General features: G+C 44.4%; 1 protein-coding gene across 12 annotated transcripts in view; it reads left to right on the top strand.

Moving 5' to 3' along the window:
* Tenm3 (teneurin transmembrane protein 3) overlaps positions 1-27243 on the top strand; it is a 723224-nt gene that overhangs the window by 664495 nt on the left and 31486 nt on the right. For all 12 annotated transcript variants that reach the window (XM_029531766.1, XM_029531758.1, XM_029531759.1 and 9 more), the window contains 3 exons: positions 6464-6696; positions 7837-7991; positions 8911-9785. In XM_029531766.1, the coding sequence (XP_029387626.1) occupies positions 6464-6696; positions 7837-7991; positions 8911-9785 (1263 nt within the window). The remainder of the gene's footprint in view (positions 1-6463; positions 6697-7836; positions 7992-8910; positions 9786-27243) is intronic.

Raw genomic sequence — 27243 nt, 5'->3', positions numbered from 1 at the left:
GCACCGAGCCAGATGCTTTTTGTATGTTATTAGAGAGCCGCGCCGTAATCCCTCAGGTTACACATGAGGTAATGGAGGCTGGAAGGCATTACATCCCATCCCAGGACACGCAACTAAGAAACGTGAAGCAGAGATTTGAACCCCTCTCGTGTGCATGTTCTTTCCTCTGTACCATTTTTAATATGTTCCCCATGGCTAGGATTCTATAGGGAGATTTCCTACCAATGCACAAAAACCTAGACTTATTTCACAGTCATTTGCAAGTTACCTACATCTGTTACCCCTGAAAAGAGGCTCTCTGTTTGGACTTGTGTTGCTATGCTGTAGAATATGAAGTCAGTCTTTCCCACTTCTTGGCACTTGGTGGTGACACTTCCTGTAATCCCCCTCGCCTAGTCTTCTGTCACTTCTTCTGTGTGTCATCCTGACCACATTTCCTTTCTGTGCCACCCGGGCAGGACCTTTGGGTTGTGAATCGCCACTCATGAACATTAAAACTAACAGTGTTAAATAATGGGCCCCCACATGCCAGATGCTTTGAGGAATGGTAATAATCTAAGAATAATAATCTCAGAAACTCGCATATAATAACAAACTAGACATACGTGTGACCAACTGACATCATCAGTATTATTTTTTGACATGACATGATGTATACAACTATCCCATGAGCATGTTTCTTGGCAGAAAACGAAACTAGGTAATCCTGGCATAGTAAGGAAGTTTCCAGAAAGTGTTGATATTTGCGCTAGATCTAAAAATAAAATCTGTTTGATCAGAACAGCAAGAAAAAAGACATTCGCGGGATGGGAAAACGGTGGCGAGTAAATAAAGATACTTGGGTCTAAGACAAAGTAAGCAAGATATTCCAAGAGTAATCAGACCTACCCAAATAAAGCAGGAATTTGTGTGGGTAGCAAAGAGGGGCAGGGCGAAGCCAGTTAGGGTCAGCTTGCTGAGGGCCACTTTGAGCTCACTGAAAATAAATGGCTCAGAGTGGGGAAATGGTTTAGGGTCATGAACAAGTGGCATGGTCAAAGTGACCTTTTAGGAATATTAATGTGCATGATAAGATCACTTAGGAAGTTAAGGCCCCAGTCCATGAGTCCTAAAGAGAAGGCTTAGCAGCAAAGTCGGCTGTAGGAAGCCTGACAGTGGAGACGTTGTACCTTCTGTGTAGTTAGAAAGATGAGGGAGAGCCTCACCCAGGGGCAGGCATGTGCCTCTGATCCCAGCACTTGGGAGGCTGACGTACCAGATCACTGTAAATCTACAGCCACCGATGCCTACAGAGCAAGCAGAAGAAAGGGAAGGCAAAAGTGTAGGAGAATGTACGAAGTTTTTGGGCCCCGTTCATTAAACAGATAATGACATCATCGATGAGATTAATGTGTGTTTAATAACTATCTGAAATGACCTGAGAAAGATCAAAATATTTAGATTCATTAGAGCTTCCTTATTTTTATGAAATTATTTCCAAGCCGAGGGACACAGGCCTGTAATCCTAGGAGGCCGGGTCAGAATCAGCACAAGTTCAAGGTCAGCCTGGGTCAGTCACTGAGACCCCCCTCAGAGGTTAAAAAAAAAAAAATGGATAAAAGGCTTGGGAGTGGCTCAGCAGAGGAGCGCTTGCCCTGCATGCAGGGTGACAGCCTCCTTTCGATCCTCAGTGCAAGAAGAAAGGCTTTTTAAAGGAAAGAATGGCGGAAGGAAGGAAATGAACACCTGTCAGAAATGTCTTCCTGTTGGCTAGCCTGGCTTTCATTAAGCCTCTCTTTCCTGCGTGGCAGAGCAGTCATGAGTGACTCAGGAGCAAGTGGTAGGAAGAAAGGAAATCACAAAATGTGCCTAATTCTATATATAGGAATGGTACTGTCAGTTGTAGACAATTCAGTGCATATAGAATATCTGCTTCTGGTCCTCTTTCTATACCTCTGCACCATGAACTGTCCTTAATTATCCTGATGGAAACCATAATACAAATACTGGCCAAGAATATTAAGACATAGCCTTATTACTTAAAGATTCAAATAGGATGCTATCATGCCAAGTTCTTAAGTACTTCTAAAGTAGTCTATAAAATAACATTCCTTAGTTATATTTAGTTATATTCAGTTATCATTTGATGTTCTACTTAAGTGGTAATATTAAAATGATTATAAAATGGGATTCTACTTGCTAGTCTAAACATTGCCTCCCCCTCCCCCATATTTACTACTTTAGTAAGAGTAAATTTTGTCTTACTCCTGTTCAAATTTCTTAAGTTCCAAGTTAAAATTTGTAAGGGATCCCAGTTTACAGTCACCCAGTCTTCTGGTTACCGTGAAATAGGCAGGGTTGCTTTTATACATGAACAGAATTTGTTATGCTTCTTCTATTGCTTTGTGGGCTAAGAGCTGTGGCACAGTTTCTAAGTGAAGAGGTAAAAGTATTAAAATAGTGTGTATCCTCTGAGCCATTCTCCACAAGTGTCTCCCTCATCTAAGATGGCTGAATTATGAGAAAATAAATGAGTGTAACCAGCCCGCACTTGCCTCTGGATCTGTGTCTAATTGACAAGGCTATAGGGAAGATGTCTTGATAACTGGCATCTGGGTCATCCTGGATAAGTTCAGAATCGAGGTGCGGTAGACAGAAGATGTCGGCTTGAGTTCACTTTCTTGCTTTGTGCTATTAGTCACAAGTGTCATTTTAAACCCTTCTGAAATAGCAAAAATCTTAGACAATCTCAGAAATGCTCTGTGCTTCTACTGTTGAACACATGTTTCCCCAAAACATGGTCTTTGTACATCCCTGTGCCTTGTGGCCAACTGCAGACAGCTTCCAGTCAGCGTGGCTGTGGATTATATACTGGACACACTTCTCACCTGAAGCTCACAGCCCCTCGGTACCAAAACGCCAGCCCCTCTACCTCTGGGCCACTAGAAAACAGCTTCCAGTGCCCCCTGTCAGGGAACCCTTCAGACTTAAAATCAAATGACCTCGAGTCAAACTCCTGTTTGTGTATGTGATTCAGAACTCCTCTGTCATCTGTCTGTCAACTAAAAATTTCCAAGTTCACTTTTATCCTGTTTTGGGGAGGGTTTTTTTTTTATTTCATTTTGTTTCTGGAATTTTATACATTAGTACTATGCTTATATAATTTCTACATCTCCCACTTACCAGTCCTGTGCTCCCTCAAATTTGCGACTTCATTGTTGTTGTTATTATTATTATTATTATTTGTATGTATGTATGCATATATGTGGGTATTTGTGTGTGTCCGTGCATGCACCCTGCTGAGTTCATAAAGTGTGGCTCATGTGCATGTGTTTAAAGCTGACCACTTAGGATTAGATAACCTATCAGAGAGCTCATCGATGAAGAGAACTGATATGTTCGTATTCTCTCCCTTCCTCCCTTCCTCCCTCCGCTGGTTGCCTATAACTCTTCATCTAGGTGTCGGACCTTGTAAATTCCCCCATCCATGCTGTCATGTCAACGCTGGTATCATTTTTGTCCTATTTTAGAAGCTCTTTAGAGCTGTTTAGCACCTGTGTGACGCTGGGGTCTGAGGAGTAGCCGTCTTTTGCCAGCTGAGGCTGTGCCTCCACTCTTGGACCATGAGCTCATCCACGCTGCTCTAGACACTAGAATTATGTGCACAGTGAGACCTTACACTTGTCACAGAAAGCTGTGCTGTTTAATTCCAAAGTGTCTGTGTCTTCAGGGCCCCGAGGCAAACCATAATCCCAGCACAGCAGAAGCAGAGGGAGGTAGACAATGAGTTTGTAGCCAGGTTGGCTACATCTGTGAGTTCAAGGCCAGCCTAGGTTATATGAGATCCTGTCTCAAGAGAAAATAGAAAATGAAGCCCCTGTGTGTTGAGGAAGGTAGGAAATGCATTCATTATACAGCAGATCTAATCCCAACTCCCTAACCCCATAGACATGATGACATTGCCACCCAAGTAAATGATAGTGGTGTCAATCAAAGTCCAGCTCTCACCTTGATTGTGCATTGGTTTTGCACCAAGAAATCTCACAGCCCATGGCTGGAAAGTAGGCTGCCAATACTCAGATAGCCAAAATCTAATGTATCAAAATAAAGGGCATAGTCAAAAAGTAGATATAACTATAACCTTGTTATAATTACCCTTGAAACAACTAATGAACATCTTAAGATGAGCCTGGACATCACTCTAATGCTTCAGTGTATTCCAAATTGCTGATTCGCCAGCAGAAGTAAGCAAACTTGAATCTATTCACATTCTGAGACGTTTTCCCTCTAACATTTTCAGGAAGCAAATCAGACCTTATAGCATAATGAAAGGCATATTGAAATGTCACAGTAGACAGGACAAGAGCAAATATTAAGAACAGTGGATTCTTGCTGAGTGTGTCTTCTATGCTCCCCCACCAGTGAGAGAAACACTAGTAGAAATTATAACCTATTATTGTAAGAAAAGCCTCTTGGACGAAAGTGTACACATTCACCACTCATAAAAACCATGAGACTGGAGGTGGTACCATAAGTACTACTGCTCAGTATGACGGCAGGGGAGCCTGGGATGAAACCGCCTGCACCCACGAGAAAACTGGACACATTTGGACATGCCTGGACCTCTGGCAATGGGGGGCAGAGGCAGGTGGATCTCAGGACCTCCCTGGACAGACCTTTTAGCTGACTTCCTAAGCTCCAGCTCCAATGAGAGCCTCTGTCTCAAAACAAACAAGCAAAACCACAGAGGCAGACATTAGAAGACGGCACCCCACATCAATACACACACACACACACACACACACACACACACACACATACCATACACACATGTGCACGAAAAACTAACTAAAAAGAACTTTAACAAATGAGAATTGTCCCATAACAGTTTAACATAGTAATAAAAAAAAAACCTACTGTGCCACTTTTATCATTCAAATGCTCACGCTAGGCTTTTACTACATGTTTTTAATAATTTTTTGAGATTCTAATATAATTAAATTACATCATTTCCCACTTCTCTTTCTACCCTCCAAATTCATGTGAATTCCTCCCTTGTGTTCTTTGAAATCAATGCTTCTATCTTTAATTGGTGGTGGTGGTAGGTGTGTGTGTGTGTGTGTGTGTGTGTGTGTGTGTGTGTGTGTGTGTGAGTGATCAGTTGGTGTGGTCTTTCCTAGGGAAAACCATTATTTCTCCTGATCTCAGCCTTCCTTCGCTCCCTGTAGTGCTGTGTGTAGGTCTGAGGTCTCCCCCATGTTATGCGAGCATGTGTATTGATGCCGTCCCTGTCCAGGCCATGCCAGACAGCCATGTTGATGAGACTTCATGTATCTAGCATCTCTGACATTTCCAAGATACACAGTCTCACAGATGTTCAGATATAAAACAAGGGTCAATAAGAGAAACTCTTTGTGTTTCTGACTGTGAAGAGATGGAAGGAAGAGAGAAGGGGGGGACGAGATGGAGAGAGAAAATAAATACCAAGTTCATTATCAAAAGATACATATTATTTAGTATTTACCATCCTCCCTGAAAAACCAAGCAATTCAAACTGCTTTTAGCCTTTTCCAGAACAACCATATTTGTACCCGATCTAAAAGTCACATTCTTAAGAAAGCCTTGGAATGCCTCTTACCCCATAGCTCTGAACAGACATTGTCTCAGCACCATTTGCTTTTCTGAATTGTGACAAAGCAGCTTAGGTGGTCACAATGCTACCTTTGCAAGATAGCACTTTTTGTGTTTTTTATAGCAAAAGCGAAGTGACGATTCCTAACAATAGTCACGAAGCGGGTCCTCTGTGAGGTCAGTGAGGTAGGTGCCAGAGAGGTCCCTGGAGTAAACTTCATCCGTCCACTGGGGGTCGGGGGGAATGGAGAGAACCTGGGTCCTTGTTTTAGGCTCCAGCAGAACTCCAGAGTTAATTGTTTTTAGGAATGGCTGTGACTAGGGACTGGACAATTGACGCCACAGTCAAGAGCCCTCGTTCTCTCAGAGGACCCAGCTTTGATTGCTCATCTTCAGGGCAGCTCCCAACAGTCTGCAACTCTAGTTCCAGGGATCTGATGCCCTCTTCTGGCCTCCCGTGGCACCAGGCATGCACGTGGTACACACACACACACACACACACACGCACACACACACACACATACTCGCAGGCAAAATGTCCATACACATAAAACCTATAACATAATAGTAAACATTAATAATGGCTGTCGGTGAGTTGTTGGGTCTGCAACATCAAGCCAGAAAGAAAAAGATCACAGACTCAAACATACCTCACATCAGAGACATGCTACCTCAGATCGCATCACAATATCTTAGGTCATTATCACTGACCCTGGTCTTGGTCTAGCCTGTGGCATTGGGCTCCAGCTCATAAGCACGGGAGCCCGTGCCGTGTTTTTATTTCCCTTTTCATCTCCCTCTCTGTACAAGGAGTGGCTCTCACCTAATATTTGCATATGAATCTTTTTTACAGTAGCAACCCAGCTCACAGATACTACCTGGCTACGGACCCAGTCACCGGAGATTTGTATGTCTCCGATACTAACACCCGCAGAATCTATCGGCCGAAATCACTCACGGGAGCCAAAGACCTGACTAAAAATGCCGAAGTGGTGGCAGGGACCGGGGAACAGTGTCTTCCCTTTGACGAGGCCAGGTGTGGGGACGGAGGCAAGGCTGTGGAAGCAACGCTCATGAGTCCCAAAGGTACTCAAATGTATCAGCTTTCCTTCTTACTTTCCTTTCTGTATTTTATTGCATTTATATATTTATGTTAAATTATTGTATTTGTATATATAAAATGCATCTAGTGCCTGATTTTTTAATGCTGAGTCTAACATTTTATCACCATGTTCTAGAAAACTGCACTGCATCTACTGTTTTAAAAGCCATCTGGCATGTAACTGCTAGAAGCTAACTAACTTTATTTTATTTTTTTACAGTAAATGTAAGAGTTTGGACTTCTTAAAAACAGAACTCATCGTACAATTTTTTTTTCAACTTTTCAAAGACCAAAGCCATACTCTATCATTCATGTCATGTCCTATTAAACTCCAGATTCCTTCATTGTCCTGGAATTTCCTTGTTGTGAATAAGTCCCAGGCCTGTGTAAAAACCATTGCTAAGCAACCCTCTTAGCTCTTACCCACTTCGGAGCTGTTCAACTTTTGTCTCTATGCCATGGGAAAAACTGCTTGCTATGAGGAATTTGGGGAGGTAATGGGCTAAAAGTTCTGTGCAATAAAAGCCTTAAAGGAGCCAAGATTGACTCCTCGCTAAGTATTAGGCCCATCTGTTACAATGCCGTTCGGTTCGGAAACTTTTTGATTTTCATTATAACCAGGGAGGATTGTGTGAGCAGGAATGGGAAAAAAAAATATTTGCTATACTGAATTATTCATAATGGCAGATTTCATTGTAAGGTCAGCTAAACACTAACCTCAGTTCGGCTCCGTCTTTGTTGGAAAGAGTGTCATGACCCTAATAGAATCTAGCCTGTCTCTCTAATGCACAGCCTACCTTGGGAGGGTAGACGTTATTTCGTATTTGAAGCATACAGGTTCCATACCTAGGAGGTTCTTAAACTTGACCGAGCCCCTTGGAGGTTTGAATTCTTTGTTGTGTTTCTTTACATAAATGCATTTGAATTGTAAATGCCTGTGTGGGAGATTTCCCCCCCACCCCCATCTTTTCTTAAGATTTTACACTCAGCCGTCTTACCTGCGACCTAACCTTCATTTTATTAACAGGGATAAGCGTTGAATTTGTCGCTAGGCCTAAGGGTTTAACCAAAAATAATCATGAAAAGGAAAAAAAAAAAGTAACACTTACTTCTCTTCGATAAAGGAATGGCGATTGATAAGAACGGACTGATCTACTTTGTTGATGGAACTATGATCAGAAAGGTTGATCAAAATGGAATCATATCGACTCTCCTGGGCTCCAACGACCTCACGTCAGCCCGACCTTTAACCTGTGATACTAGCATGCACATCAGCCAGGTACTGTGCTAAGCCAAGCTTTCTGGCTTCTGAGTGGCTCCACTTGCTCTGTCTGCCTGTCTGCCTGTCTGCCTGTCTGTCTGCCTGTCTGCCTGCCTGCCTGTCTGCCTGTCTGCCTGCCTGCCTGNCTGTCTGTCTGTCTGCCTGTCTGTCTGTCTGCCTGTCTGCCTGTCTGCCTGCCTGCCTGCCTGTCTGCCTGCCTGCCTGCCTGTCTGCCTGTCTGCCTGTCTCAAGTAGTCCAAGTAGCCAGTGGTACCACCATGTTAAGTTCCGTCTCTCAGGGATGGGAGTGGCTAGGATACAACCGTTCTGTTTAAACATATAGTCTTCTGTGAGTCTGCGTTTTGATGAATTCGGTTGAAAGACGGAACAATTAGCGCTAAGAAATGCTAAGCCTGGGTAATAAAATCCCACTAACGTAGCAGCATGCAGATACTCCAGAAAAGAACAAAACTACTTAAATCCCTAATCTTTTGATTGCATGGGCTCCTTGAGTACAAGAGAAAACACACTGTGATTAGTCCCAAGGGGCTTATATTTAGAATTAGGAACTTAACTATTGGCCTGATTGAGAACACAATGGAACGCTAATGTATTCATAACCTAGGAAGCCCTGGTGTTTGGCTATTACTAAAAGGAGCATATGTGTTCATAGCTCAGCGATAACTAACTCACTGCGTAGAAGTGCATTTGCTGCTATAAAACCAGCGAATCTTTCCATGCACTGACTGCATCTTTAAATAAGATGTTATGTCCTATATTCATCTCCACTCCAGATTTTTAGGCTTGTTTGACCATAGATATTGAAATGAAAACAGTTTATGAAATTAAGGCTAACTTCTCTGAATGGTCTAATTTGATCTTCTAGCAAATTAACTTCAGCTTAGTAACTGACTAACCAAGTCATTTCTTTCTTAAGGTGCGTCTGGAATGGCCCACTGACCTTGCGATCAACCCCATGGATAACTCCATCTACGTCCTGGATAATAACGTAGTTTTACAGATCACCGAAAACCGTCAGGTCCGCATCGCTGCCGGGCGGCCCATGCACTGTCAGGTCCCTGGAGTGGAATACCCGGTGGGGAAGCACGCGGTTCAGACCACCCTGGAGTCAGCCACGGCCATTGCCGTGTCCTACAGTGGGGTCCTTTACATCACGGAAACTGATGAGAAGAAGATCAACCGAATAAGGCAGGTCACAACAGATGGGGAGATCTCCTTAGTGGCCGGGATACCTTCGGAATGTGACTGCAAGAACGATGCCAACTGTGACTGCTACCAAAGCGGGGACGGCTACGCCAAAGATGCCAAACTCAATGCACCGTCCTCCCTAGCCGCCTCGCCAGATGGCACGCTGTACATTGCAGATCTAGGAAATATCAGGATCCGGGCCGTGTCCAAGAATAAACCTTTACTGAACTCCATGAACTTTTACGAAGTTGCCTCTCCAACTGATCAAGAGCTCTACATCTTTGATATCAACGGTACTCACCAGTACACCGTGAGCCTGGTCACGGGTGACTACCTGTATAATTTTAGTTATAGCAACGACAACGACGTCACCGCTGTAACCGACAGCAATGGCAATACCCTCCGAATCCGAAGGGATCCTAATCGGATGCCGGTGCGGGTTGTGTCTCCCGATAACCAGGTGATATGGTTGACCATAGGCACCAATGGGTGTCTGAAAAGCATGACCGCTCAGGGCCTAGAACTGGTTTTGTTTACTTACCATGGCAACAGTGGGCTTTTAGCCACCAAAAGTGACGAAACTGGATGGACAACATTTTTTGAGTAAGTATACGAAATTTTCACTCCGACGATAAAAGTATTGATATCACAATAGAGTCCATAATAATTCTACATGCTTAAGGGCTGGCAGGAACTATATTATTGAGGTCCTAAAGTGTCTGTAATTTTTAGATCCCTCTTTGGGGAAAAAAAAAAGCCAAAATTATGAAAATTAGATGCAGAGCCCTGGAAGAGACCCACACATGTGAAATGCCTCAGAGATTAAATTTCATTTAGCTCCATGGTAAATTTACCTCTCCTCAGGAACTGACATTTTGCTCCAAGTACACTTAGCAGATTAGCGACAGACCTTTCAAAGGACAATCCGTAGCTTTAGTTTTAGGCCTAACCCCTCTGGGTTCAGATTTGCCAGGCTGATAAAAAGCTGACTGCAGCAGAACCTTCTACTGAAGAAGGAAAAACTTTGAAAATCGTTTACAATGAACTCGGCTGATTACCTCGGCGCTGCAAATGTTATTCTTATCAAATAGAGGTCTTAGCATCCCATAATCAGTTATTGGAGAAGGCAGGCCACACTTGGAAGGACTTTGCAACCAAATGCACATCGGGACCGTTGGCCACCATTTTGAAAACATAGGAGAAGGGGGCGGATGTAGCCGGGGCGTTCGTGTGGAGAAGTGGCCCAGGCGATTTGCATTCTGGTCGACATTTTCATGAGGTCATGGAGAGCGAAGATAAAACTGAGCTGTTGTATATTTTATGGTGAGTGTCCTTTACAGTGAGGGCGTGTGTGAAGTCATTCCCAGCTGCTGGTTCACCTGACTAACACTGCACATGCGATGTAAGGTGCACCGAGAAGACACGTTGACAAAATCAAACTGGTGCTTGCAATAAGAATTTTGAGTCCCTTAGTGTGATTTCTTTTTCACAGTGACACGCTGAAGCAGAAGTCTCTTCTCCAAGAACACACGTCTAAAATCACATCAGAAATCACTAGAAAAAGGCACCCTGTACACAAATATTTTTCATACAGCCGCTCTGGAGCGGATCCGCTGCAGAAGGCTTTGTTTCCCCGTGTCGTTGGAGTGGCTTTTCTTTTTCCGATGGGTCCCCTTTTAATAAAGCGCGTGCTATCCAGCAGCATGATTTTGTCAGAGGAACAAACCTTTTCAATTGAAGAATTACATTAAAATTCTGTCCTTAGCCTTCCTCTTTCCTCATTTCAGAATCGCAATAGGAAAGGAATAAATTGGAAGTTAATAGAAGCCACTTCCTTTGCAGGGCTTTTAAAGTGATAGCAGGCTCTGTTGCCAGAGCTGGAGAAGGCACGTTGGGGGAGAGAGAGAGAGAGAGAGAGAGAGAGAGAGAGAGAGAGAGAGAGAAGAGGAGAGGAGAGAGAGAAGCCCTTAGATGGGTCTGGGCAGGAGAGCTGTCCTCATTAGAAGCTGCTCTGCGATGGTGGCGCCTCGGGTGGGTTTCCACTGGAGTTGAAAGCAGGGAGAGAAAGCAGAGGCTAAGTTCCCAGTATTGCCGAAGTCTCGAGCTCTGCTCTGTGGGACGTTTTTGAACATGTCCTTGTTGGGTCCAGAAAGTGACACTGCACGGTGCTCTGTGTGGTGACACAGGAACTGGGAGGTGGCAGGATGGTTTCCTGAGGACCCATCGAAGCCTGGGAAATCAGAGAAACCGGCTGGCTCTATGGGGGGGGGGGGGGGAGATGTGAGCGAGTTTTAATTTTTTTTAAAGAAAAGGTGGTGAACCAAAAAAAAAAAAATACTTCTCTATTTAAAAAAAATATTGCCTTTGAGGAATAAAAGCACTTTCAAGAATCAGGGGTCTGGTTGGCAAGATAATCTTGTGATTATAATAGGAAAAAGCATTGTTGCAGTACAGTGGTTCTGACCATTCCTAGTGCTGTAATCCATAAATGCAGTTCCTCATGTGACCCTTTGGAAGGGTCATTCAACCCCCCAAAGTGGTCTCCACCCACCTGTAGAGAACCAGTGTTCTAGTAAGCCACAGTGCAGACTTATGACATGACACCTGTGTGTGGCCATGAGAAGGTATAGCCAGAGAAATAACATTTTAAATGTTATTTTAAAATTTAAAAGGAAAACACCACCAACTTAGTTCAGAATCAATGATAACTCAGTTGCTAGGCGCCACAACTAGAATCCTAATCTTGTAACTCATAGAAATCTAAATCCTCCAGTGCCGAATCCTGGTGGATTTGCTATCTACACTAATAGCTACATCTTGTCCATTCCTAGTGCTGTGATCCATAAATGCAGTTCCTCATGTGGTGATGACCCCCAGCCATAAAATTATTTCATGGCTGTCCCCCTCCAAAAAACCCCCCTCTCTTTCTCCTGCCTCTTCTCTTCCTCCCTCCAACCCGGAAGTCCCGCCTACTTACCCAGTGATTGGTTTCTCCTGAGTGTATGATTCACTCCTCATGCAGACAGCCCCTCATAGAGAAGTTGAATTAACATCAAAATACAAACAGCACCAGGGCTATCCACAACTTTGTGTGTGTGTGTGTGTGTGTGTGTGTGTGTGTGTGTGTGTGTGTAATTATATATATTCAATATATATATAATTATATACATTCAATAATTATATATATAATTTTTTAAATTGCTAAGAATCACATATGCTTTTTTAAAGATATCCAAGAGTAGAAGAGTTATCCTAAGGAATCCAGAACTCTGCTAGGTCCAAATGAGACGACTTTTATCGTTGTTACTGTACATTGTGGTGAAAGGGGCCACTTCTTCCAAGGGTCAGAACCCGTAAAGCCCCCTCTCCAAGGCTTGAGCGCACGCAGGGTATGTGTCCTCTTGGGAACACCTGGGAGGCCGAAGGATGGCTAACATTCTCGTAGCACAGCACATTTTGTCTGTGGACCTTTGGGGTGAGAAACGGGCAAACCTAGGCCGTACTTCAGCTCACAGGAGCCTTGCCCAGTTTCTACTTACTGTATCCTGACCTTGACAAGCAGTTTCTGTGGCTGTTCTAGTATAAGATGGGACCTCTGAGTTGCTGACAAGATGATACAGTTTGTTTTTACAGTGCTGGGACCTTTCTCGGCTCGGCTCTGGGCTTTTCTGACCCAAGTCACTGGAAGGACCATATAATGTGTGCTTGCCGACCCTTAGCCCAACCAGGAAAACGATCGTATGCTACTTTTGAATGACCCAGTTAGGAGCGGTTAAATCCCGGCCCTGTCCATCTCTGACTCCAACCTTGACCTTGGCTCTGCCAGCTGTTCGTCTCTTGACCAGTGTTAGCCACCCTCCAACCCCGCAGGTGTCTCAGGTGTTCTCACATTTACATGATCAGCCTGGAGCGTTTCCATGGCAGAGTTAACTCCATCTCAGCCACTGAGATAGAGCTGTGGTCTTTTGCTGTATTTAGCTGCTTGTCTATCGCATAGTCTGGGATGGTCTCTTCTTGTTAGCAGCCGTCCTTACTTAGCATTTAGTCTATCACAGTTAGCTGCTATGTTGGGAACAAAGAGATAGGAAAGAACAATAGTGTGTGTCCACCATGTGTTCCTCAGGGGACTTGGGGAGCCAGCCAGCCTGCAATTACTACCCTAGACCCAGTCCCTCATCTTTCTAGCATTCTTGTTACATACCCAAGGACAGGCCTTCTCACTCATCATCCTCAGAGTCTCAGTCTTGGCCGTGTTAACCCTTCATCTTCCCCTTGACAGCTTGTTCTAACAAGCTGCATATGGGCAGCTTGAACTTGTGGGTTTCAGACCCTCTCCCTTATTACCTATAGAGAACTAGCTCCTCGGGACTCCCTCTGCTTTTGTAGTTACTAGCGAACTGATGTCTCAGTAATGTTCCACTTTATATTTTTGTAGTACCATGTATCCAACTCAGATGTTAGAAAGACACTTGGTAAGTTCATAAAGAAGGATTTGATGAGATTGACAATGGCTGGGGTTTTACCAAAACCACAAGAAGATTGTAACAGGGGGAAAAAAATCATTGCCAACTGAGAAACATGTTTTCTGTGACTTTCACCACACCAGTCCCTTAAGCTGGTCGGTGGTCTATAATCATCCCTTGTCATAAGTTCCTTGCACAAAGAAATGGCAGCTTTCAGTCCAAATCCCCATTTGTTTATGGCCAGATTATCAACTAGCCTAGTACCTTAAAAAAGGCTTGAAGTTAAAGCTTTTATCGAATAGAAGCAGATGGAAGACCTGGAATCAATCAGTCTGTCCACTGTAGAAAAAGAGTTACCATAGCTCCTGCCAGAGAAATTCCAAAGGAGAACAAGTTCAGATTCAATGCCGGGCATGTTTTCATCTTCTATTTTTTGTTGGTGGTACAAACTTGAATGAGCCATTAGCAGTTTTGCAGTCCTAGTGTGAGTACAAATTAAATGGGGGAAATTTTTTTTTTTTTTAATGCAAGCTGTTGTCTCTGGGACTCCCGAAACGCATGGAGTGTTGCATTCATGCACAGAGCATTCTTCGTTCTATTCATTGAAGAAAGACCGGAGGCAAAAGCCAATGATGTAGTTGAGTGAATATTCATGATCCAGCAGAGTCTGATGAGATCTAGAACTGACTCTCCCCAAAGCGCCTTTGGAAAACTACTGTATAAATGATCTCTGGGGTGGTGCCAACCCCTGCACTGATGATTAATACAGAAAATGTCTATATTTCACATTTTTCTTGTCCATCTTTTGATGTTTACCCAATAGCAGTTGTTTGTTCACTGTCGTCTTCTTCATAAAATAAGGCCCTCCTCAGTTGATCTTGTTGCTCGGATAATTGAATGAGAAAAAAAAAGTAAAGACTTCATACCATAAGGGTTTTATTCTGAAACATTGCTTTTAGGGAGCGAGGGCCACAAGCACTGTATAGATAGCCGGTTGTTGTGGTGTAGTTTCATAATATCCGAAATCAGGAGGCAGGAGTAGGAGGATTGGGAGTTTGAGGCAAGTCAAGGGTACATCAGAAGTTCAAGGGCAGCTTAACCTAGATAGCAAGGCTATGTCCCATAAAAGCAGGGGCTAGGGATAAATTCATTGAAAAATTGCTTGCCAAACGGTGATAGGCTCTGGACTCCTTTCCTGCAAGGCAGAGAACAAAAGAAAATTCATAAGATTAAGTTCTGCTCTAGCCAAGCAAGATGTCTAGAGGATGAAGGTGGCCCCAGCCACTGTCCTTGTAAAGAAGCAGGAGGCCAAAAGGTGGTGAATCCTCTTTGAGCTAGGCCTAAGGGCTTCTGCACTGGACAGGACGTGCTGCCCGAAAGAGAGCTCACTTGCTTCCCGAGTGTCCCCAGTACGTAAGGCAAGGCGGCTTCCTCAGTAAGTGGCTCAAAGTACTACCTCCTGCCATTAACCAGTTAGCCCAAGCCCTGGACCAGCAAACTACTGCTTAAGCCTGCCCACAAGTACAGGCCAGAGACAAAGCAGGAGAAGCTGCAGTGGCTACTGCCCGTGCTGAGAAGAAAGCTGCTGGCAAAGGGCATGTCCCGACTAAGAGGAGACTGCCCGACCTTCAAGCAGGTGTCAATGCAGTTACCACCTTGATAAAGAAGACTCAGCTGATGGTGATGGCCCATGATGTAGACCCCATTGAGCTGGTGGTCTTCCTGCCTGCCCTGTGATGAAAGACAGGGGCTCCCTCCTGCATCGTCAAGAGAAAGTCCAGGCTGGGACACCTGGTCCACAGGAAGGCACGCACCACTGTTGCCTTCACGTGGGATAACAAGGGTGCTCTGGTTAAGCTGATGGGAGCCATAGGACCAAGTACAAGGACAGGTACAGTGAGATCAGCCGCCCCTGGGGAGGCGATGTTCTCGGTCCTGAATCTGTAGTTGCATTGACAGTCCCGAAAAGGCAAAGAATGAAGAACTTGCCACTAAACTGGGTTAAATATGCGCTGCTAAGGTTTCTATACATAAATAAAGTTACAAAATTATCCAGAGAGAGAGGGAGAGAGAGAGAGAGAGAGAGAGAGAGAGAGAGAGAGAGACTTAAAGGAAAGCAAACATTTCTCCATTCAAATATAAGTTCAGTGTGTTGTACCTGGTACAGGAGAGGATGTGGGGGGGGGTATGATTCCCAATTCCCAGATTGCAGTTCTTATTAGCCCCCAATAAGTTAGGCAAGTTACTCTAATTTGGGGTAGGTAGGTGGTTGCTTAAACACAAGAGCCTTCTTGCCAAAAGCTATAGACCTGCGGCAGTTTCTCTCCAGGGGACCCGTGGCTGTGCCGTCCCTATTAGGACTCCTTTATAAAAGTAGCTGGTACTTTAAGACAGGCTGCTAGAATCCAGTGTCTGGTGGCTTTCCACTCAGCTTTGGAGTCGCCTATGTCTCGGGGGATGAATAATTATCTACAGATGTTTGCCTCTGACCTCCTCCTCTCCTGATTCGATGGTCAGAAGAAAGAAGGCCGACTTTGTGACTGTTCATACACTGATAATAATGATAACCCTAGTTATGTGTCTTAGTCAGTGTCTTATCCTGACCTTTTAGTATTAGATAACTATCTCTCTCTCTCTCTCTCTCTCTCTCTCTCTCTCTCTCTCTCTTTCTCTCTCTCTCTCTCCCCCCCCCCAGAATTATTTCTCTATGTAATCCAGCAGGAAGTTGCTCCCTAGACCAGGTTGGCCTCAAACTCAGAGATCTGCCTGTCTCTGCCTCTGGTGTGCTGGGGGATTAAACGGATGTGCCACCACACCTGGCAACCACCACACCTGGCAACCACCACACCTGGCAACCACCACACCTGGCAACCACCACACCTGGCAACCACCATACCTGGCAACCACCACACCTGGCAACCAATGTGTCGTAGTCTTTAAAAACAATTGCCCTGTACTCTCATTTCTTAGTTAAAGTAATTCCAGAGAGACCACAAAGATCTCACCTGCTAAAAATGCATTATTTAAAAAGCTCATACCCAAAGTAAAACCATAGTTCTTACACTTGACTGCACACAGAAGCAAATCCGGCGTATGGAATTGGGCGATGGAATAAATTATTTACTAGTAAATGGCATTTCACAGCTCTCTGCTTGCTTGCCCACATGAAATACAAAGGGTCTGGGCATATCTAGAGGCACTTCTTCAGGGGGAACTAGACAGCGTAGGGAAAAGCTATGAATTCTAGCCAGTGTGCACCAGCGGGTTGGTGACAACTTTCCTGTCCTGGGAGTTTGATTATTTGGAGCTGTGTATTTGTGGAGCCGAGTGTGATCTTTTGTGAGCTATATTCAGATTTACAGAGCAAATAAATGAGTTTCAGCTTTTCCCCATTTATGTAGGTATATATGGGTCTCCAGCTCCTCATTTGGGTTCTTTATTGACCCTCATTCACGCTCTGCAATTTCACAATGAGCTTCTGAACCATTTCTTTATAATGAACCTAACTCTGTGCCCATGGCGCAGACCCACAACGCGCCCTCCCCCACCTATTCTGATACCCTAGGAGAATAGGGGGAAAGGGACCTCAAAGAAGAGCTGAGTATAGATGCTAGCTGGCTATGGTACCCTTAGGGCACTTTCAAATCCAAAACAGTATACAGAAGGCCCAGACCCAGCAGGAAAACTCAAAGGTAATTATTCCGAGTCAGGAAAGATGCAGCCTTTGCTTGTTGATACCGGATTGGCTGGAATCCGGACAGTGGTGTGTTCCTACACAGCAGTCCCTCTGACCACCACTGATGCAGGAATTGATTAAAGGAAGCTTCCACCGGACAGAACCGAGGATAACCCCTCCTTTGAAAAGCACCGGACAAGCCACAAGTCATTGTTATTTATGGCCAGAAATTACATTAAAAACTATGTCCCCATTTTACAAATATGTGCTTACACTGGCCCTCGGGCTCCGCTCCGTATGCCCCATATCTTTCTTTCACTGTAGAAGACAGCATTTAGGAACTCAGGACTAACTTAGGAGCAGCCTCATCTGCAGATCACTGAAAATCCTGGGGAAATCCTGACCCTGCTTTTCGTTGTTTTCTGTTTTGTTTGATTCTCTGATAGGTTTGCCTTATTTCCTTCTTTATTATTAATTATTGTATTTATTTACATTCCAGCCATTGCCCCCCTCCTGGCATCCCAGTCCCCCTCCTCCTTGCCTCTGAGAGGGTCCCCCAAAGAATCCCCTCCCCTGGGGCCTCAAGTATTAAGCACATCTTCTCCCACTGAGGCCTGACCAGGCAATCCTTGTCTGTCTATGTGTCAGGGGCCTTGGACCAGCTCGTGTAGGCCGCCTGGTTGGTGGCTCAGTCTCTGGGAACTCCCAGGGGTTCATATTAGTTGAGACTGCTGATCCTCCTATGGGATCACCCTCTTCCTCAGCTCCTTCAATCCTTCCCCTAATTCCTCCACAGGGGTCCCCGACTTCAGTCCAACAGTTGGGTATAAGTATCTGCATCTGTCTTCTTTTAACCAAAATGAGCATCCCAAGATATCAGAACTGTGTGGGTAGATGATGAAAGTAGCCACAGGACACTTCAAGCGTTCACCTAAACACGATACAGGCAATATTTTCATCAATATTTGATTTGTTCCAACTCCTTTCAGCAGTCTAGATTTTACAAAAAAAAAAAAAAAAAAAAAAAAAGAGCAAAACCAGTAACCAGTTTTTTTTTCAGAATTTTGTGCATCAGCTCCAGCGTGTCCACTGCAGCAGAGCTCTGTTATCCCCTCCAGTACTACGATCCGCATAGCAAATGAATGCTCTCAAGGTGCTAAATTGCTCCATAATGGCTTAAAATGGGTAATTCAACCTCCTCTATATATGGACTCCTTCTCTCTACATTGGATAGGTGCTCTGATAGCTTTACCGTATGGCACATCATCAGCTTCCCTTGCAAAGCAACCATCAGATAGTTTACCCAAAGACCGAGGTACAGACTCGCCGCTCTAAAGGATATTTGAGAAGAGGAGATTCTCATGCAGACAGACCAGGATCGATTCCCCTTCCCCGTGTTGCAGGGCTAAAGGTTGACAGCTGAGAATTTCCTGTAATATTGCATCCTTCTCCAACTCACTCCTGGGATGGTATAATGAAAGCCCTGTGTAGAAGCCTCATTCCTCCTGCTCACCCTTCAGTTTCCCCCCAGCGAAGTGTTGCAGGTAGAGAAAGCCTCTTGTTTATGTCTGGGCCCACGTGTCATTTCTAGATATCTAGAGCATATAGATGTTGACCCAGTTAGACATTACACTTGTCTTCTGGACTCTGACCTAAGATGAAGAAAGGGTCACCCTAAGCAAGAGATCAGAAGGCTGGGGCATCACCCACAATCTCTTGTTCCTCACAGCATCCCTCCCTCACAGCATCCCTCCATCACAGCATCCCTCCATCACAGCTTCCCTCCATCACAGCATCCCTGCATCTGTCCTTACTACTGCATCTTGTAGACCCACCTGCTCATGCATCTCAAGCAGGTTTCTTAGACTTAAATTCCAACCTAAGAATCTGAACTAGGGACAGACAAGAGAGAGATGATGAGGAGAGAGGCAGGGGAGGGGGTAGGGAGAGAGAGAGAGAGATGCTGATGTAAGCAAGCACCACTGTGAGCCAGCAGGATGACTCCATGAGTAAAGGTGTCTTCTGCTCAAGCCTGAGGCCCTGAGTTTGATACTTGGAGCCCTTGTGAAGGAGGAGAAGGCAATTCAACAAGGTCATCCTCTGGCCTCCACGCATGCGCTCACGCACACGCATCATGTATGCACATAAAAATAATCTTACTTCTAGTTCTTGTTTTTTAAAAATAATAAGTATCACTTTCTAGTTCAACCAAAAAAGGGTCTGAGTTCTCTTCCCTGTTTAAGTATATAAGAAAGGAAGTCTGATATAAATTAAGGGTTTTTTTTTTTCATAATTAGACCTTTCAATTAAAATGTATATAAAAATCAAAGGCTAAAAAGTGTTGGGGTTTTTTAGTAAAAAAATAGATAACTGGTTAATTTAAACATGTAATGAATGTTAGTTCAGCATCAGATGAAAGAAAGACTTCATTCTATGTCACACTCAAAGAGAAAAGAGCAAGCTAGGTCCCTATGACAAACACACCCCTGACCAGAAGCTGAGAGAAAGTACTTCCCTCCCAGAAGAGGTTATGGTGATAACATCAAAATTCAAATAATATTGTAATATGGAGAAGCAATATGGCCCCCTAATGCTTGTCTACATGAATATAAATGTGCCAGTCTATTCCTGTAGAACCAAAAGGCCTTTCAGATGATGGACTGAAAATATTAAAGGTCACAGCGGGTCTAAACAGTGATTATTTCTCATTTCAAATAAGTTTCTCGTCACCTAGATATCTATTATGTGCCTGTTCAGAGCCTATTGATTTTATTAATAAAGAGTTCTTTTTAAACATAATTTTAAAGATTATCTCACAAAGATATCCATAGTTAGTCCCACACGGGTGTTTCCCAGCTGACCTCACTACCCTTGTGGGAACACTGTTTTAAAAGGGAGTTACACCGCCTCAAGGAAAAGGAAAGGCTCTTAAATGCTGCCTTACAGCAGCAAACTGTTAAATATGTCAGACCTCAGAGGCTTGGGTATTGTGTCCACGAGGTGAGAATTTCGCCCATGCCCTTTGGTCAAGGAAAGTTTCCTACTCATCCACTACATTCATCAGACACATACTCATTCGGTATGATCTTCAGCCGGTGCGGACTTGAGTGCCGGAGAATAGGTGGGTTCAGTGTGCACTGGACTCTGCACAGAGAAGTAAGCATGTGTAAGGTGTTAAGTGCTAAGTGTCTGTTACCCAGCAGGCAGTGCAAGCAACCAAGATTCTCATCCATCTTGTCCTCATCAGACTGGGGACAAGAGTGAGACAAGGTGCACATCTCAGTTGAGCGTTGTCTGGAGATACCAACAGACAGACGTCAGCAGGGAATGGCAGAGTGGTGGTCGGGAACAAAGCCTTGACTGGGCAGGCCAAGCATGGCATTTTAGAATGACCAGAGCATGGAGCGTGCGTGGGGACACTGGATGATGACACCAGAAAGACATGTCAAGAGAGCATGGTTCTGTCCAAGTGGGGCTTAGATGGCATGCTAGGGAGTTGAGCTGCCCGGGGAATTCTCCATGCTGGGTAGGCAAGGTGCAGTTGGGGGAATCTAACAGGGAAACCATGTGGTCAGTTTGGAGACTTGTGTAAGCATGGACTCAAGGGAAGATGAGAGTAGGCAGTACAGGAGGAAAAGAAAGTTAGGAATAAGAAATGGAGGACTGAATCCAGACTAGACACTAATTGCTAATCGAAATGAATTCATCCTGAGGAGCTAGGGAGATGGGACGAGCTCAGAGAACCCCTGTTTCTCCAGCATGGATGGTAAAGTAGGAAGGAAAACACCTGAAATGCACAGGGAGTTCCCATTTGGAAGTTATGAACCTAAGTCCCCACGGCACAGTGTTACATAGGATCAAAAGGTGGGGCTGGGGACTTGTGTGTTTGGGCCACCATTATCCTGCTAATCGGAAGACTGAGACAGAAAAACCGTGAGTTCAAGAACTTAGCTAGACGTGGTCCTAACATAAGAATAGAAGAAAGAAAGAGGACTATACTGGCTAGATCTTAGGAGACAACCATTTCTTGAGATGTGGTCGTGATAGGGGAGCTACTGAGAAAACTAAATTTAGAGTGAATGATAACACGGTGAAGAGTTCTGTGGAAGATCCAGTGGCAGGAGAGGCTGTGGATAACGACCTGGCAGTCTAAACTTCCTGTGGAAGTAAAGGGAGTACCGTGCAAATATTCAAGGATCTGCCTTCTTGAGCCCTAATTCTTTGGAGTGTTCAAATCACCTCTCCTTGTACAGGCTATATATAGCTTCCTGTATTTGTCTTTTGTGTGTGTGCACCCATGTTTGTGTGTATGCGCACGCAGGGCTAGAGGTCAAAGGACAATTTTCAGAGTCATTTCTTAGGAGGTGCCATCCACCCTGTTTTTTGAGACTGTGCCTCTCATTGGCCTAGAGATCACCCAAGTTGACTAGGCTGGCCAGCAAGTCCCAGGGTTCTGCCTGTCTCCACTTCCCTGACCCCGGGATTACAAACAGCACATGAGATTGTAAGCATGCCACCACCTAGCTCATGAACAGGCAGCATGTTAGTCTGTCTTCCCTTATTTTTCCAAATCTACTCAATAACTAAGCAATGCTCTACTAAGTAGGCGGACTGGACAGTAGTTCACTGCCTTTGCTTATCTTTGTATTCACTGAGAAGCCCAAGGCATGACAGGCCCTTGGTTCACTGGGCCTTTTTTATATTCTCTCCTCCTCCTCCTCCTCCTCCTCCTCCTCCTCCTCTTCTCCTCCTCCCCCTTCCCTTCCTCTTCCTCCTCTCCTTCCTCCTCCTATTCCTCCTTTTCCTCCTCCTGCCCCTCCTCCTTCTACTCCTCCTCCTTCCTTTTTTCCTCCTCCTTTTTCTCTTCTGTAAAATGGCTTTGGTCAGATGAGAAAGGCTCTAGACTAAAATCCTAGACTCCACAACCAATTTTGTCTCTCCCAACTGTGATGTTTGGCAAGCTGCAGACCGCCCTTACTTATGAAGTGAAAGGTTTCTTAGTAAGGACATTTTTCCTGTTACGGTAACAAATCTGTGTGATTCTGTCGTTCTTCCAGTTTTTCTTGGCCTCTGTCAATGCTTATCCTATAAGAAGCATTTACTAAAAGTTACCAAATTTCCTTTGCTGAAACAATGATACATACATCTCTTTTGAACCTAGAATCCTGTGTAGTTTTATGCTGGTGATAACAACAACTGCTTACAGTGTTAAGTGAAATTTCTTTGTAAGGAAAATACCTACCTTGAAATTTTTTCTCCCAATCTTAATCTTTCCCTTTTCCTTACTGCATATTCATTTTCTGAGAGAGAGGAGAGAGAGAGAGGAGAGAGAGAGAAAGAGAGAGAGAGAGAGAGAGAGAGAGAGAGAGAGAGAGAGAGAGAGAGATACAAACTGAAGNGTGTTAAGTGAAATTTCTTTGTAAGGAAAATACCTACCTTGAAATTTTTTCTCCCAATCTTAATCTTTCCCTTTTCCTTACTGCATATTCATTTTTAGATAGATAGGAAGAAGGAAGGAAGGAAGGAAGGAAAGAGAGAGAGAGAGAGAGAGAGAGAGAGAGAGAGAGAGAGAGAAGAGAATACAAACTGAAGAACAAAAGAAGATGAGCTTGCACTCTGTCCATTTTTAGAACATCCAGGATAATGAAGGCATGTGTAGTTCTATAGAGCAAAAAATTCTTGATGGACTGTCTAGTAGGTCTGCCTTTCAAATCTACATAAATGTCCATGTTCCTCAGCCAGTGCACAATTTTAAAAAGGTGCAAAGGAACTGCACAGAATCCTTTGAACCCTAAGGGAGCCATTTCTGGACCTCCTAATTATTAGATGCCTGTATCTGAAGGCCCGTGTATTATCTATCCCTCGGTCAGTTCCCTTATGCAGGTTATGACTATGTAAAGGCTTTGATCAGGTCACCTTTCTTGAGTGTGATCCTTGGAAAAATAAATTTCCAAGGCCACCTCTCACTGTGCTCCATGTTCAAAGGGCTAGGCCTGAGGTGCGAGAGAGAGGAAGGTCTGCCCTTGTCCCTGTCCTCTGAACTCATGCTGTCTGGAGAGTTGAGGGGACAAGAGACTGGCAAGGTACCCACAGACTGCTGCCCTCTCTGGTTTCATGGAACAACCACAGGTCAGACTCTGTCCCTTAAGAGAGACTTCCTAAGGAAACTCAACCAAGCGAAGGAATTTAAACCGGTGTAGGCCACCCTCTCCTGTTGGCTCCCATCCCTTCCTCAGGATCCTCTCAGCACTTGAAAGAAAATGCAAGTTAAAAAGAAACAGCTTCTCCTTTTGACTTTCTTGATCGCTCTTTCCCTGTCACTTTGGTACTGTACCTATGAGATGGCCCTGTCATCTGGATGCTTATCATGATGTTAGATGCTTTTCCAAATGTCATCCCAATTTTTTGAGGCTTTCCTATTGACAACGTTGCTACTGAATTCAAGAAATAATAGTTTTTCCCCTGAGCTAATTGTTAAGAAATACCTACATGTAAAATCTGGGACTTAGTGATACAAATCCCACTACCAGTAGCATCAGAATGCCAGATCAGCCCTCCATCCAAGTATTCATGATTTTGCTATCATGTTTATTTCTGAGGGTGGTAATCTGTCACTCACCATAGTGGTGGGTAGGTGGTTTTAAATTAGAACTCTAGAGAAAGCACTGTCACAACAGGTGACAACCATGAGTAGACTCTCTCTGTTTTGTTTTTATTGGCTCACGTAAAAGCAAATGTAAGGTATTAAATGTATAAGGTGGTTAGTGATACACAAAGCGCATTTGTCGTTCTTTGGACAGTGAAACACGGGGCACATGAGTCTTTCATGGGAAAGCTTACTGTCATTCAGGTCTAAGAGCAAATCCACATATCTACTGAGAAACAGAGTCAGATAATAGAACTGAAGACCCCGGGAAGATGAAAAGGACTGTACTTGAATAGTCGACTAAAGAATCCATCTTAAACAGAAGTACCGAAGTCACATTCTGAAGTTTTGGAGAGCTGCGAATCGTTTCCACTTGAATAAATTTACAGTATCAGTAGTCTATTGACATAGAGTTGTTAAGCTTGTAGCTTTGTCAGAGTTTCGAGTGACAATCAACTGAAGGTGCTTAAGCACAGGGGTATTATAATCATAGTGTTTCAGAGATTTACCAGTAAGTGTGGAGAGAGGCAGGTAGACCAGTTGTCTAGGAGAGTTGTGGGAATGGAAAAATAGGTATATGAAAGATATTATGGAGGGAAAATGAAGAGTTGGGCACTTCATGTCTGTGAGTGAGAAGGAGAGAAGAGATCTCATCTTAGGATCACAGAGGCTATGACTCTGAGGCGTTCACTAATAATCTCGATGCCTAGAAAACATAAAAGGCGTTTTGAAAATACTCTACAGAAGCTAAAGTAGCAAGTCTAGGCAAAAGAGAGAGAGAGAGAGAGAGAGAGAGAGAGAGAGAGAGAGAGAGAGAGAAACGCAATCAAAATTAAAGTCAAACAAATACAGAGCCATAAAAAGGGTACTTCATCAGTGCAAGAGCAGAAGGTCAGTAAGAGCCTGAGGGAGAGTGTCTTTGTCCAAACAGTCCTTTGTGAAGAGAGGTCAGCTGGGAGCGGGAGAGAATGTACTGTGTGATAGATCCGCAGCTAGGAGGCTGTGGCCAGATGAGTGGGATCATGAGCATGAAGTTGATGTTCTATTCAAATTCCCTAGAGCCTAGTGCATTGTAAATTCAAAAGGCCCGTAAGAGAAAAAGCTACATCTCTAACATACGAGTTGGGGAGGCCTAGTGCACTGAGGCCAAGCCACAAACATTAGGCTGAACTGCAGAGCTGTCCATAACCAGAGGCCACGCCCAGCAGTGTGTGGCTTATGTGGAAAGGTCTCCGATCACACAGCGCGATCACACAGCACGATCACACAGTTGGCCATCGCTGTTAACGTGGTTCTTTAAAAACAAAACCAAGAACAACTTTTAACTATCATTTCTAGAAATGCCTAAAAATTGTTTTTGTGAGAACTGATCTTTTGTTTATTTATTTGTCTGTTTGTTTCGACTCCTTATCCAGAGTCCTCTGGTCATTTTGAAATCTCTGGTGTGCATGTTCTTCTTCGTCAGGAGTGAGGATCAAGGAGTGGCCTCTGCATTTGTGCTTAGTACTGAGGGTTGTGATCTGTCACTTGCCATCCGTGGTGGTTTTAGATTAGCACTCTAGAGCGCTCCACGGCAGGTGGCAACAAGAGGTGGTAGGCTCTCTTGGTTTTGATCTTAACGGTTTACACGCTAGGGGAGGGCTAATGCAGGACAGAACGTGTCCATGAAAGCATTCAGAAAGATGTCTTAAATCCCTTACTTTCTGAAACAGTATGCGCAAGGGATGGTAGCTCTGTGCCCAAACCCCCGGGTTGGTCCCTGTGTTTTATGTAATCGGTAGGTCTGGGGAGCTCTCTCTACCTGGCCTTGTGCCCTTGGTATGCTCCCTCGGTGCTGAGTCAGCATTATTGAATTTTTTTTTTTTTTTTTTTTTCCTAAAAGCCTTCCTCAGCTCTCCCCATCCCAATCACAAAGCCTGGGTGAGGCCTGACTCTCCTACTGACTTCTGCTGCTCTATATCTAAGACCCCTCGTTAACCCCCAACGCCTTTACCCCCTTCCCCAGCCAGCCTTGATCTATCCGGACCTGATTGCAGAGGTCACCCCAACCCCACCCCCCAGGGAAGTCCCTTCTGGCTCCTCCAGCTAGAGACATCTCTGCCTATATTCTGGTCCTCTAGTACTAGAGGCTCATTCATTGTTAGGAGGCACATTTTCACATGTGGCTACTTTGTATTCTCTCTGGATTCTCCCTACCCTTGCTCCTCAACTTTTACATTAAAAGAGTCTTCAGAAACTGATGAGTCACAGGATAAGAAGACACCCGGAGGGCTCGTCCTCTTTCCTGGCCTTCACACACTTTGGTCCTGTTAATGCCTTAACTTAATTTAGCCACTTGTTAGCAGGCACGCATTGAGGACTTCCAGGGCCAAACTGTTAACCTGAGCCATTTCAGAGCCAGCTTCATCCTTATGTCCTTCTGACGGTACAATCTGCAAAGGTTCTGTGTATGTTTATTTCCCAAAGAGCCAGAGGCACTTTGCCTTCTGAACGCTCAAAAACCTGGGCTGGATCCCGTGTGCTCGGCCTCCTGTGGTAGAAAAATGCCTGCCCAGCAGGAGACAGAATGAGTGGTAAACCTGTGAAAGCATCAAGTCAAAAGGTTGGCAAAATGCTTTCTCCAGGAGAAAGGTGAAGTTTCTGCTTGAGATTGAATGGGGCTGGAAAATATAAACCAGAGAAAGGGCAGATCAGCGGCTGCGGCAAGAATGAATCAGCAGGCTGCTGGCGAGTGGGATCTGGTGTGTTTCAAGCGCAGATCGCAACTTTGAATCAGGCCCTGTGATTTACAGAAAGGATAATGGGCCTGAGGTCAGGTGCCTAACAGTTCCAGTGAGACCTCAGCCAGGAGAGCCCGAACAAGCAATTGAACCACCTCATCTTTAGTTTTCCGTTCATGAGATGGGGGACAGCTAGCGCAGTACCAAATGATCTGTACGTAAGAGAGTTCAAAAAAGATGTTAATTTCTAAAGGACTTGGGAACTGTGGGCAGTTCAATGCGGTACAGGAGTTATACCGAATGTAAGCCTCAACTCGAGTCCGATTTTGTTCATAATTCTGTATTCCCGTTCTGGCGTGCGAATGAGCCCGTCCATGCTTGTTTCAAGATCAATAATGTCTTCAGAAAAGCAGTGACGGCAGTAAACTATTTTGGATTTCTTTCATTTACACCTTAATCTGCTCGGAGCATCGGGCTTGCTGGGGAGGGGGAAGATGTCTGCTTCGTTCCTTCAGCGCTGCCTCTGCTGAGTCCAAGCAATGATAAGACTTAATGG

The sequence above is a fragment of the Mus pahari genome, chromosome 19 (assembly GCF_900095145.1).
Source record: "Mus pahari chromosome 19, PAHARI_EIJ_v1.1, whole genome shotgun sequence".
Taxonomy (NCBI): Eukaryota; Metazoa; Chordata; class Mammalia; order Rodentia; family Muridae; genus Mus; species Mus pahari.
Note: the sequence above shows the minus strand (reverse complement) of the source record. Positions and strands in the feature narration are given on the sequence as shown.